Source organism: Ischnura elegans, chromosome 5 (genome assembly GCF_921293095.1).
Source record: "Ischnura elegans chromosome 5, ioIscEleg1.1, whole genome shotgun sequence".
Taxonomy (NCBI): Eukaryota; Metazoa; Arthropoda; class Insecta; order Odonata; family Coenagrionidae; genus Ischnura; species Ischnura elegans.
The window spans coordinates 45,326,426-45,340,648 of NC_060250.1; the positions used below are offsets into that span (position 1 = coordinate 45,326,426).

The 14,223-nt window shown below is 38.1% G+C and overlaps 1 protein-coding gene across 1 annotated transcript in view; it reads right to left on the reverse strand.

The window, feature by feature from the left end:
- Positions 1 to 14,223, reverse strand: part of LOC124158797 (laminin subunit alpha-like) — a 129,280-nt gene that overhangs the window by 101,453 nt on the left and 13,604 nt on the right. Inside the window, exons 6-12 of the mRNA XM_046534115.1 lie at positions 13,998 to 14,168; positions 13,696 to 13,909; positions 12,490 to 12,699; positions 11,210 to 11,485; positions 9,661 to 9,798; positions 8,878 to 9,150; positions 8,509 to 8,643 (exon numbers count right to left, since the gene is read on the reverse strand). Of these exons, the coding sequence (XP_046390071.1) occupies positions 8,509 to 8,643; positions 8,878 to 9,150; positions 9,661 to 9,798; positions 11,210 to 11,485; positions 12,490 to 12,699; positions 13,696 to 13,909; positions 13,998 to 14,168 (1,417 nt within the window). The remainder of the gene's footprint in view (positions 1 to 8,508; positions 8,644 to 8,877; positions 9,151 to 9,660; positions 9,799 to 11,209; positions 11,486 to 12,489; positions 12,700 to 13,695; positions 13,910 to 13,997; positions 14,169 to 14,223) is intronic.

Sequence of the window (14,223 nt, forward strand, 5' to 3'; positions counted from 1 at the left end):
TTTCATGCACATGCCAAACAAGTTTTTTTTACATAATTGGATATTTAATTAGTAACTACGCCACTTGTTCTCAACAACTTCTGTGGTGTAGTGGTTAGCGTGTAGTACTTCAGTTCCGGGGGTCGCACGTTCGGATCCACACTGGTGTTATTTTTTTTTCTTTCCGCCGCATGGATAGAGTACTTGTACTATGCTTTATATCTTCACTAGCCGGTTGCTTGCAGTTATTGATTTTTTTCTATTTACGGGAAAATCTGTTATCAGTTGTTCAGCCCTTATAAAAACTCGCTAAATTTCCCCAATAGCCTTTAAATTCATGTCAAGATGAGCCGCGTAGCATGTGTAGTACGCTGTTCAGCCGCCTTTGGCGCTCCAACAGAAGTGACTTACATTGCCTGAGGATATTTGACGGCATTCCTTACCTAAACGTCCCTAACGTCTTACCCTTGCCTTATATAAGTCCCTTAGCTTACGATAAGCTGCTTATCAATTTTTTCCGTAAGAAAACCATAAGAAACGGTTAACTCACTTACTTTGTGCTATCTGGGCTACAGAGAAAAAATCGCAGCCCCATTTTATAACACTGTGAGAGACCACGTCTCTCCTATCAAGCTATTTTCCCAATTAGCCATTATATTTGAAGAATTGGCTCACCTTTTCTCACATTCATGTCTGTGGAAGAGTTGACGTTTCTATGAATGCATTACACAAGAATGTGGAATTTCACAAGGATAGAATGTAGAAATAGAAAAGTGCTGCCAGTGGAAAAGTTTTTCAAAACTACATTTCGGCAATGAAGTATCACAATAAGATTGAAGGAGAGCATTAGTGGTAAGCTTCATAACAGAATGAAGAGGTTAACATTTTACACAATAAGAATTCTTATTCCTTATTAAGAAATCTAATTCCCTGTAGGGAATTCTAATTCCCTGTAGGGATTCCACTATATCATACAGGGAATCGATATTCCCTGCAGGGAATCATAATTCCCCATAGGGAACCTCAATTCCCTATAAGGAAAAATAGATCCCTATAGGGAACTAAGAATCCCTGCGGGGAACTACAGGGAATTTCAATTCCCTGCGGGGATCAATGGGGCATTTTCAATAGGGAATGGGTGAGTGTAAAGGAGGAATGGTTTAAAAAAACAATAAAATAGACACATTGGTCTACTTCATTACAATTTTAAAAAAAGCTCATCTAATTTTCAGCGATAAAGAGGGATGCATAAGGTAAAAGCCTTAAGGCCTGTTTACACGGTACATTAACACGTACGGGTTAATGTCTAAATGTATGAACGCGAGAATGAACGCCAAAATGCACCGTGTAACCACCCAACTTGTGCGAATGCATGCACAGAAAATAGAACCTGTTCTAATTTGGTTCATGCATTCGTACATGTTCCGTTCCGGTCCACAAAAATCATTCACACAAACGTACATTAACTCGTGCGTGTTAATGTATCGTGTAAACAGGCCTTTAAACGTAACTAAAAGGAAACACAGTACACTCCCGATTATCCGGGCTACGACGGGGGGGGGGGGGGGGGGGGGAGAGAGAAGGCACGAATAATCGGAAAACACGGATAACCCAAACTTTCACTTAAATGTCTTGCAATGTTCATAATTGACCTAAAACAAATAATATATTATTATTTATGCAAGTATTCTGTTATTTTAGAGTGCTTCCCGGACTCAATGAGAGCTTTCTTCACCAGTTCGCCATCTTTTTGGCATTGATAACATGGTTGTAATCGTATTATTAATGCTCCAGGAAAGGCCTGGATTCGAAAACCACACATCCGTGGCTTTGTGATCATGAAAACGGGAGAAGTGGTTTGCAGGAATGATTTAAAACCACTGCTGGACTGACAAGTAAGAGTTTTGTAAAATGGGTTCAACACTCAACGTAAACATGAAGCAAAGAATAGTGTGATTTCCTATTATTTTTTATTGCCTAAATCGAAATATTATTACTCCTCGAGTACGCATTTCACGCTTTTAGATTTATAATCATGATATCTATTTTTCGCGATTAAATGACAAGTGAAAATTTTCAAGCACGCGAAAATGCGACGGCTAAGTATGAATGTTGGAAAAAGCCTGTGTGACGTCAGTCTGGTTCCCGCTGTCGCCGTGTGAGGTGACCTTGGGGCGAGGATGTGTGCGCCGCTGCGATTCAGGCTGCTGGCAAGTAGCAGAGTACCCTGCTAGCAGGTAGCGCTTGGCTTAAATAAGGATTATTAATACCTTATCAAACGAAAGAAACTTTCCGACCATAAGCAGTTTAAATAGGTGATTATTAAAAGATGTTTCCCTGAAGTCTGTGTCTCATGCATGCATTGGTAATCTCAGACGAAGTAAAACTCTATCTACTCGTATAGAAACTAGGTCCCCGTGACGTCACGTGGAGTGGCGTCGCATGGACGCCAATAAGGCCTTTTTCAAATGCGGTTAAAATTGGCCATTGCCATTCGTCTAAACTGGGATTTCTACAACCAAATAATTTGTACATTATGAATACACTAATTTTGGGTCATAAATCGCAATCAATGCCTTTCGTTTTCTTTTATGAAGGAAACTACCCTATTGGTGGGAAATCGAATTTCCTTCGAAATAATACGATTGCCTCTTTCATTGAAGCTTTCAATTGAAAGATATAAAATAAAAATGCCTTAGTGTACGCTATTACCCCGCTCTACCCTATTCATGCACATTCGAAATGTATACACTCAAGAAGCAGCTTTTTGGTTCCGAGATAATATTCATTCGAGGAATAGCCGAACTGTCGAACCGTTCTCAATAGTACTATCCAAAAATCTGTTGCGAATGCTTGCATTTGCAAGAATTGCACTACGCTCGGATAAAGTGCGGAGACGTGGAAACAGAAGAACTTGGAAGAGCTATTTAGTCATATCGCCTCACGAAGATTAAGGTACTGAAACAATTAATCGAGCCGAAACATGAGCCCGCATACTGATTAAGCAGAGGCAAAATATCAACGCAAAATATCGATGATTTTAAATATGAAGCTGTATACTCATGACCCTTGCGAAAAATATAATATAAAAATTACCTTACGGGGGAGACGTGGTCACAGCGCGCAGCAACGTTTATTTTCCATCTCTTCAAATAAGCCCGAGGAGGGCGAGGCGAGGGAAAGACTGGGTGAGAATGGAACTGAATGGACCGGAGGGACACGCATCCAACCGCAACAGAGGAAAGGGGGCATTCGAGAAGGAAGAAGATATGCTATTGGTTAGATTTAACCGGGGAGGGTGAGCTTCAGTGGGACTGCCTCCAGGCAGGGAACATGATTGCGCAGTTTAGCACTGCGTTAATTTCTCATTAACACTAGAAGGACGGCAGGGGTCATTTGACCCATTTTCAGAATTCAAATGAATTGTTTTAAACATCGAAATTTTTTTCACTTTCTTCATTTTGGTCTAAATTTTGATAAATTAGCGTGAATTCGACTATAATATTTTGTTTTTTTAATTTTTATGACAGGTTATACCTAGAATTGAAAACTGAATATTGGCTGAACATGAGGCGTTTTATAAAAAAAACACCATTTTAGTGGTGAAATGACCCCTAGCAGTCCTTCTAGGTAGCGCGAACTCCCGTCCTAGTGTTAAGGCGTGCAATTGCGCGAATGCACGAATGAAATTAGAACAGGGGCTATTTTGCCATCTCACGTCCATGCCTTCTCGCATGTGTTTTCGCAATTCACCCTTTTACACGACGCAATTTTGACTGCACATTTGTATACATGTCAGATTGTGCTATTCCGTGCCCGTTCCGTGTAGGACTGCCTCTAAGCCGTGCATTTTGCACGATGCATTTACCCGTGCCGATGCGTGGTTGGGAAAATGTCCAGTTAGATTCACGAAATTAGAACGGGGACTATTTTCTGAACGTACATTTGAGCATTTTTCGGTGTTTACACGGGGTAACTTTGGCGGTGAAAGTGTTTACACATCTACCAAATGCATCGTGTAAACAGGCTTCTGGCGAATGCTTAAGCACGGATGCACAACATAGGGGTGGTGACATTCATGGTAGATCAAGGGGAAGGAAAGAAGGAGAGAGTGAGCATAAGAAGGGCAGAATGGCTAACTGACAAATGGACTTCATTGCGTATTTTCCTCTTATTTAAAAACTTTGAGACACACGCTACAGATTTAGATTGGCCCCACGAACGCATTAGACTCGAGTTAATACATTTAATCATAAAGTTGATAAATGAAGCTTATAATAAATTAAACAAACCAAAATTATATGCGGCGGAAAAAAATGCGTCTCGAAATTTCATCCTTGGATAGCTATTGCCATAGTAGAAACCACAATTACCGTTCCATCGCCGGCAGGCAGAAGTAAGCATTGTTTTGACCTTCAGGACCAGTGACCTCCGCTTGAGAGAATAATGTAGAGGAATGAATAATGCAAGGGCTGTTTACCTTACTCTTTCAAGGCCGAGATAAGCTGGCCTGAGAGGGGAGGTTTTAGGGGTTCCCCGAAAGCCCCCAAAATGCTTGGGAGACAAGCTTACCCTTCCAACTGGATCTCCCTCTTCCCTTTGAAATGTAACCTTCCCAATGTGAAACCTGTCCTCCCAAGGCACATATTCTGTGAAAAGCCTTGATGCGTTCTTTCCTAGCACTACCCATAGATTCCTCTACCTTTGCTATGAAAAAACCCAGTCGCTGAAATACAAAAACTTAACTCAGTGGAACAGGGGCAAAAGTTTCTTCAGTGATTTCTTAAGTCACCCTATGATAAGGAAACACAGCTTGTCCTCCCTAATGCCTTCAACCGGAGGAGTCTGAAGTGGGCATACCATTATTGGAATAGTCGACTATATATTTTTCTTAATAACCTTATCGCGACTCCTGCCGTCTAAAAATTATTATTCGTATTTTCCCGAAGTAGCATTACTTAAAGTAGTCATTTTTCTGGGTTAGGATTTGTCTAATGTTAAATTTAGCTATGAGTAGGTACTTCAGTCGCCATCTCTGCTGTACCCATACACACATACTTTATCATTACTAACAGACTGCTAACTCAATGCAATAAATTCGAAAAAAGAAGTCCGGCACTAACAACAGGTAGACAATCCCAATAGGGTAGTTTCCTTCATCAAATAAAACGAAAGGCATTGATTGCGATTCGTTACCCACCATTAGCGTATTTATAATATACAAATTATTTCGTTTTAGAAATACCCGTTTAGAGGAATGGCAATGGTCCATTTTTATCCTCATTTGAAAAGGGCCAGATTGGCACCCATGCGATGCCACTCCACGTGACGTCACAGGGACCTAGTTTCTATACGAGAAGATAGGAGTTATACGTCGTCTGAGGTTACCAATGCATGCATGAGGCACAGAGTTCAGGGAAACATGTCTTAATAATCACTTATTAAAACTGGCTAAAGTCGGAAAGTTTTCTTCATTTGATAAGGTACCTTATACGTATTAATAATCCTTATTTAAGCCAAGCGCTACCAGCCAGCAGGGTACTCAGCCACCCGCTAGCAGCCTGCGTCGTATCAGCGCTCAACTCGCCTCAAGGTCACCTCACAGGGCGGCAGCGGGAACCAGAAATACGCCACACGGAGAGAGATTTCCCGGCATTCATACTTACGCGTCTCGTTTTCGCGCGCTTGAAAATTTTCACTTTTCATTTAATCGCGAAAAATAGATATCGTCACTTAAAAATCTAAAAGCGTGAAATACGTACTCCAGGAGTAATAATCTTTCGATATAGGCAATAAAAAAATAATAGGAAACCACCCTATTGCCAGAATCTGTAAAGGCTTCACCTTAAAAAACCTTTTTCGGTCCCCGCACATAGTTCGACAGTTTAATTCGAGGAAATTGAGGTTCATAAGAGTGAGTAAATATAAATTAAGTTTAAAAAATTTTTACCTTCATGTCATTTCCAAATGCACCGCAGCTGATTTATAACAAACCTGCTATTACTAAGGTATAATTAAAATGTTTCCCAATATTTTGCAAGTTTTATAGCTTTGGACAATAATGGGTCACGAGGGTGAAACATATATAATGTAGGGAGTATTGGAAGCACAGAACTGAGGGCTCACGGAACAATATAATACCGAGCAGGGGAAGAAGAGGAGTTAACTTTGTCCAGGGTTGATGTACCTAATCAGGCCACTATCATACTATCTTTATCGATGAATATATCTTAATTTTTGTAAACACTTTCGACTAATTCAATGTACTTGAAGATATGAAAACGGAACAAGAAACAGGCATTGGCTGCCTTATCCAATACATTTAAATTAGCTCCGAAACGCTCATTTTAGACATTTCCGCATACTGCATTCGATAACACAAAAAGTATTCATATCGATTGAAATCTATAAATTGAAGATCGTAGTGAAGAGACTTACCGCAGCGGGGGCTGGGAGATCTCGCTATGTAGCCCCATCATTCTATATGAGTATGAACGCAACAGCGCTCAAGAGATTCTTCATGTTCACTGACGTTTTCAGGAAAAACTCAGACTTCGCGGAGGACTGAAAGACTGAATGCCATTTATGCATGTTCGAACCTATTACTTCTCAATGTCATCCTCGCCTAATCCGGATTTACGATTTTGCTCAGATGAACTCGTCTCCTGCGCTTACGCAACCCACATAACTTGCGTTGCGATTTTTAATTTCCTCTATTATGAGATGACATTTTTACATGCGGGAAGCGCGCAGATATTTTTGCTGTAACGTCGTGTGGTATTCATTTGCATACAAATCTTCTCATGTAAATCTGATTTGCTTTTATAATTATTCGAGATCCAATCGTTTATACCCTAAATTTTTTGCCCGAGACCTAATGCAGCTCAATTCCTAATGAAAATTCCCAGAGCACTACTTGTAGCACTGTGTCCAACCTTGTGGCCAGGGGGCTTCGAGGACTTCAGCGCCCCCTAAAATTTTCCCTTATGGCGGCAACCCGTATTACACTTGCAGAGGAGACCACTAGTTCAGGGGCCCTCCATTCATCCTCTGCAACCCTAATTATCAATATAGATACTTTTCATAAAGTATGCCAATGACCGACGATGAATTTAACTTTCAACGTTAATCAAACGAAATGTACAAATTACATCACGAAATTTTAACCCTGGATAGCTGATGCCAGTAGGAACCAAAATTACTAATGATGTTTTGGAAGTCGAAAACGCACAATTTTTAAAATAAAGAACTTTGAGCCAAGCACTCCGATTGGGCGCGAGTTTTCCCTGTTGCCAGATGATCTGGACGAAGGCGAAAACAAATGCAGGCAAAGAATTCGAAGTCATGAACCAACCATCTGCCAATCCTCCAACCAAAATGTCTGTATTTTATAAATTTTACGTTTTCGACCTAAATATCATTCATAATTTTGGTTCCTACCGGCATCAGATATCCAGGGTTAAAATTGCGAGACATAATTTTTCCCTACCCTGTATAATTGACATGATGAAATGCATGATTTTCAATGCGTGCGAATTGGAAAAAAAAAATGTCCGCATAGGCGACCCGCATACCACCTAAGCTCTCCCGGCACATTTCGGGCTACGTGCCTGACAGCTGGAAAGATCAAGGGATAGATATACTCGGAAAAAAGTGATGTGCAAAACGTTTACTCGTAATTTCTTTGACCACGCCAAAAGATGGGCTGCTGAAAGTAAGACTCAAATGAGCAAAGGAAACTATTGAAGTGGAGCAAAAAAAACAAAAAATATTATAATATGTGTGGGGTGAGGATTATGAATGCTGAGAGCTATGAAAGAGGGATTTTTCCTGAATAGAGTGGGAAAAGTTGAAACCAGTAATACTCTGAAGTTATGCAACCCATTTACCAATGGGACCATAAAGGTTTCGAAGATCTTCTTCTCGATAAGAATGTACAAACTAATCTAGAAGGCCAGGCGAAAATACTTAAGGCAGCTGATAAGGAGGGAATAACAATTAGGAGGCAATATTTATTAGGAGGGATATTCCATGATGGAACCTTTTGGTGGCATAGTCTTGTGTCTACCACAGCGCCATCCAATTCTTTCCTAATGGCCAGTAAATGAAATTAAGCATTTAGAAAAAGAGATTTCATGCAATATGAAGGATATCATGTATCTTTATTGAAGGATATAATGTATCTTTTGTCAATAAAAGAAGTCTGGGTCGTGACGTCACTGGACCTTAGCAAGTCACATGCTCGCCTAAGTCCGAGTGAGTAGTCTAATCCTGGCCTTGGCATGCAAAGCATTTAAGCATGGTCTTTCATTTTGACTCCCGTATTCTACACAATGCATTTACTTTGAAACTAGGTACTCTAATCAACCAAATTAAACAACAGTAGAGTGAGAGGGTGAAGGGTATGGGGGATGATGAAGATAGTGAGTTGTAGGATTAGGAGAACAGATGAAAAAGTGTTTACCAAGGTTTGTGATGGAGAGGAATCCTTTAAAGGAGATGAGAAAATGTTCAAGTTCATTTCCATACCTGTACAGTTGGGAAATCCATAATATCCCTCCATACATTCGTTGCACTGCATTCCACCAAAATCAGACTTACACATACATTTCCCATGGTCATCGCATGATGTCCCAATAGCTCCCAATGGGTGGCATTTACATTCTAAAACAGGGTAAGGAAAGCACACTAATTAGAATATTATTCTGAGATTATTTATGCCTAATTACGTCAATAAAATCCCATATTATGATAGAAATCAACATGTAAGTTAATAGCAATAGCAATCTTATCATATCTTGTCAAATTTGATTGAGGATAAAAGAAGAAATGGAGTCTTCAACAAATATCTTAGATTTTACAACAAAAATTTATTCTTACTGCAAGCCTAAGCCTTACCTAAACAATCTGGATATTTATAATAACCCAGATTACACTGCTCACATTTTCGACCACGATAATTCACACGACATGAACAATTGCCGAAGGAGTCACATGCTTTTGAAATACTGCCATTGATAGAGCAATTGCAAAGACTGCACTCAGGATATTTGTATCTGCCATCATCACACTTATCACACATTTTCCCTTGATAACCTTCTCGGCATATACAGACTCCGGTTTTCTTATTACAAATTTCGGCTTCTGTTCCATCCAAATCACATGTGCATCCTAGGATAAAGAATGAATGCAGAAATTACATGTTTGATATTATAATATTAAATTAAAAAACTACAATGACTGAATAATAGAATCGCCCATCATCAGGGGTGGATCCAGGATTTTTTTCTGGGAGGGGAACTAGGATCTGACAGGCAAACCATCCTCCGATACTAGAGATTAAAAACAAGATAAAACAATTACTGCATGAAATTTTCTCTTCATTTTAATGTGAAAGTTATTAATATGAAATTCAATGATTGAGGCTCCTAAATACATTTAATAAAATGAACGTAATGATAACTGTATAAAAATTTTGTAAATTTTTTAAGCATATGGGGAGGCACCTGCCTCCAATCTCCTCCACCCCCCTTAATCTGCCTATGCCCATCAGTGTACTCCAAAAGTTAAAATACTATGCATTGCAGGCGATTGAAAATCATTTGCAGTCACTTATAGAGAGTGACATTAGTTTTGAATGCTATGAAATCTAAACTACAAAAGTTAATGAAGCAAACTTACGGGTGCACTTTGGAAAATTAAAATGACCATCCTTGCACTTGGAACATTTTGCTCCTCCATACAGGGCAATGCAATCACATTTTCCTGTAAATTTGTCACAGACCTTTGATTTGGCTCCTTTCTCATTGCATTTGCATGCTGGAAAATAGAAAACATCGTTCGTCAATGATGACTTACACAATAATAATTTTTTATAAGGTCTCGTTAAAATGCAGTTGAATTTAATGAAAATGACACCGCATTCCTGAAGACATTAAAAAGTTGTTTTTTTTTGCTTAAGAATAATATACCACATGCCGATTTTCACAAATATTCATTGTGCATGAAACTACATATGCATTAGCTTTCTGGTCATCGATAGAGAAAAGATAGCTAAAAATTGAAATCATTCAACTTTTTTATTTTATTAAGGGCATGTGATACAACTGAAATTATGTATTCATATATTAGTGATATTTTTGTACGTCATGATTGGCAGCGAAGTGTTTGGTCATCTATGTACTCACAGATCACTAAACCAAAATGAAAAACATAAGAACCCTTCAGAAATGGTCAGAAAATGATTTAAAGTGAGGGTATGATTGCATTTATTCCTAAGAAAAGACATTTAAAGATCGAAAACAAGGCACGAGCTAGGTCGTTTTGGAGAATCTCAGTGCTACCCTCTACAGAGTAGCTCTGCCTCTACAGGAGAATGTATTTGAAGTTATTCATGCTCTCATACCTCTTCACATGAAAAATTTCATTATGAACCACATTTGAATATATTAAAAAAACAATCAAATGGATTGGAATCAATCAAATAGGTATTGTTTTTCCATTATTTCTCTCAAACCTTTATTAGTCAAAATAATACATATATATTAATTAACATAAACCTTGATAGGACTAGATGTAATTAATTTCACAAGAATTATGGCACAAGTGGAGAATAAAACTGTTACATCACATGCATAAATGCTAGCAGCGCCCATCATAAATACTTTAGAAAGTAAAATATGATGAGATTCATTGAAACGTTGGTGCCTATAAATCAAATCAACCGGTGGAAATCCCGAGAGGACTTCATTCACTTTAGAAAGTGTTTTTTCCTCCTTTTCCCAGAAAACTTACTCAAGAAAAACTATACAAACTTCAGGGTTCTTCAAAAATGGCTACAAAACAAAACATTCTTATAAGGTTACGTAACACACAATTCCTTTCACAGTAGGTAATAACAATAAATTAAAGAAGTGAGCGATGCCAATATAAAGGTAGCGCTTGGTGTCTGAGGTAAGGAGAAGGGAAGGCACACTTTTTTATTGATTTCACTGACTGGCCATGGGACACTAACCCTCACAAAAAAGGTGCCAACTAAGGTACTGTTAAACCTGTGGTGGAAGGGCTCCTCTGTACCATCTCTCCCCTGATGGTGCTTTCCTTACGCAATATTATACACTAAACAAATTCTAAGTGGCATCTGTAGGGTGATGTATCAAAAGGAAGTGCCTCCCAAGTCGCTTCTCAAATGTTTAATATTTTTGATATTAAGAACAAAATAAGCACTTACCATGACAGTAAGGAAAATTGTAGAATCCATCTGCACACGTATCACACATTTTTCCACTGAAATTTGGTTTACATTTACAATCACCAGTTTTGGCATCACATGCACTGGATGCTGTTCGTTTGGGATCACATTTACATCTCTGGCAGTTAGGATACCCATAGTACCCCGTTATACAACTGTCACATTTTGGAGGAGTGTATTGAGGCTTACACTCACATTGTCCCGAGCCATCTCTACAGAAATTGGGCTTGTGCAGCCGCATATCACACTTGCAAGCTATAAAAAATAGAAATGATTGTTACTTAAAAAGGATCCATCTGAAATCACAATCATAGCACCTATAACAAAAACTTAAAGGATACTTTGTCTAAAATCACTAAAGAACTAAAATCACTAATTGACCATGGAAACAAAATTTTGCAATTATATCTTAATAGAAGGACTCACAATCACCAAGTATGTACAGTTTCAGGATAGATATGCCAGCCTTAATGCCGATAGGTAGGTACCACAGCAAATATTTTTAGCCAGTATCCAACTAAATTCATCTAATTCACAGCACTAAAGTCATGGTAGCATGTTTCATTGAAATATTTCTAGTGGAGGCTCATGCCAGGGTTCAACTTCCTACCACTACTGAAAGGTGTAGCAGGACTTTTTGCAGAGGTCTTCTCCAACAGGCATGGGGAGTAGAGAAGCAGATGAATACAAAGCTACTCAGTCCCATTGCAATAGGAAACAGGCATTGGGACAGGAAATGTCTAAAAACTTCCACTCCCTCCAAGGAGTCAAATACAGAGTAAATTAGGCAAAATTTACCCTTCCGAAGAACATAGGTTGGGCATGGCCCAATGTTGAGCTACACTAGATCAAGCATATAAAATAATAAGCAAGATGTTTTGCATAAAAAAGCCAATCAATGGGCATGATATTTAATGAAGTCAGTTAAAATTTTCAATCACCATCAACATTTTAACTCAGAACCGAACAAATGAAAGCAGAAAAATAGTAACACATCAGCTGATTACACACAAAACTTTATCTTAAACACTGCATGAAAGAACTCTCATTTTCCTATAATGATTCAAAGATAGAAACTTAAATAAATCTTGCTAATAAATATTTTTAAGGGGTACTCAATGAGCTCACATTAAACCATTGATGATAGAAGGTGCCGAGTTTAATATGAATAGGGGATATGTATTTGTGCAGTGAAAGTTTCATCATACAGAAAATGTAAGCATTTATATAATAGTGGAGAGTGAAGAGGTTGAACTTACATTTGCAGCCATCCGTCGCATTCAATGGAGTATTGTATGGCCGATAGTAACCAGGCTTGCAATGATTGCAATTTATACCCATAGTATTGTGTTTGCAATTTTTACATACTCCTCCTCCCTCATATTTTCCATGGATATCCAAGGATTGCCTCATCTTTTCAACGGCAAGGTCATACTCACATTCATCACTATGCCCAAAGCAATTGCAGGCTGGAAATAAAATCATAATAAATATACTCGTTTGACTGAAATTGTAAACAAAATAAAATGCTGATGGCAGCCACATTTACACAAAAATCTACTCCAGACCACTTCCTCGCAAACAAATACACAAATTTTGATGATTCATGTGCTCCAGGATTGACTTTGCAGTGCAAAGAAATAGCAAAATGATTAATAAATTAAATAGACTCAAAAATGGATCATTTTCCATAGAGAATAACCAACTATTGTATTGAAGCATATATATATTTGGAAAATTTATAGCCAAAATAAATTTAAATAAGACTATTTTTTAACAGATAAAATGGCAGCAAATAATGGGAAAAGGTAATCAATTGTGATTTACGAAGATGTTCTATCTGAGTAAAATTAACTCCTCCCACTTCAATTTATTTTCCAAAAATCCTGCTCCTATCCTATATTTATTTTATCCATGGTTCCTCTAAAATGGAAAGGTAGGTAATGAAATGATAATTTTTAGTTTGTAATCAATGTAGAATGGGGTAATAAAAAGTGATTATTTAACATCGAGAACAAAGCAATTGCTACTCGAATGAACTCATTTTATTCCTTCCAATGCATCATATTTCACAAAATATGAGTTCTTTATGTACATTTTGGATGTTTTCACATTGTTAAATTTATATTGTTCCCCTAAATACATAGTACTAAAATTATGAAAATTTGATTACCAGCTAAACTCGTCAATGCATGATTAGGTATCGGAAGTTCATGATGCACTAGACTCGTCATTTCGGTGCAAGGGGTAAATGAAAATAAAGACAACATCACTAAACCATGATGAGTTTCTGAGTAGTGTCAACCCTTTTCTTCCTCAACGTCCTTGAATCCTTAAAAGGGCCAGTAAATAATGGAATCTTCCCTTCCCTCAACCCCCCAAGCCTCCTACTTACTTCCATGATAACAAATTTGTTCTCACATAAGGATTGATTCCCTTAAGTTAGCATACATTCTATGACTTACGTTCACAAACAAAAGTATTATCAGGCGTTGATGGCCTCCATCTCTTCTGCACAAATCCTTTGCAACAGCTATCACAATGATCCCCACAGGTGTTGTGCTGGCATTCACAAGCAAGGATATTATTTTTAGCTGGGTTTTTGTGTAGACATGTATCAGCATGCCCATTGCACACACAGTAGCTGAACATCGATATGTGCTTCACTGAATAGAAATGCTAAAAAAAATATAATAAAATAAGATTTTAACAGCCATAATTTGAATTTGATATAAAAAATCAACAGGCACACTTCATAAGAACAAACCCTGCGAGTAACAGACGGATCTTCTGTAGCAAGGGACATCAGATTAGCTTTGTGAGTATTGGGTTGCAGGAACCTTAAACGAATATTTGTTGCTTTGGTCCACTCTTGAAGTACCGGAGACTTGTAGAAATAACGAGCAGATGGCCGGTTTTTGACCAAGGGAATAAATATCTAGAAAGAGAAATTTTCTTGCATCAAAACTGAGAATATTTAATAGCGAATCTAT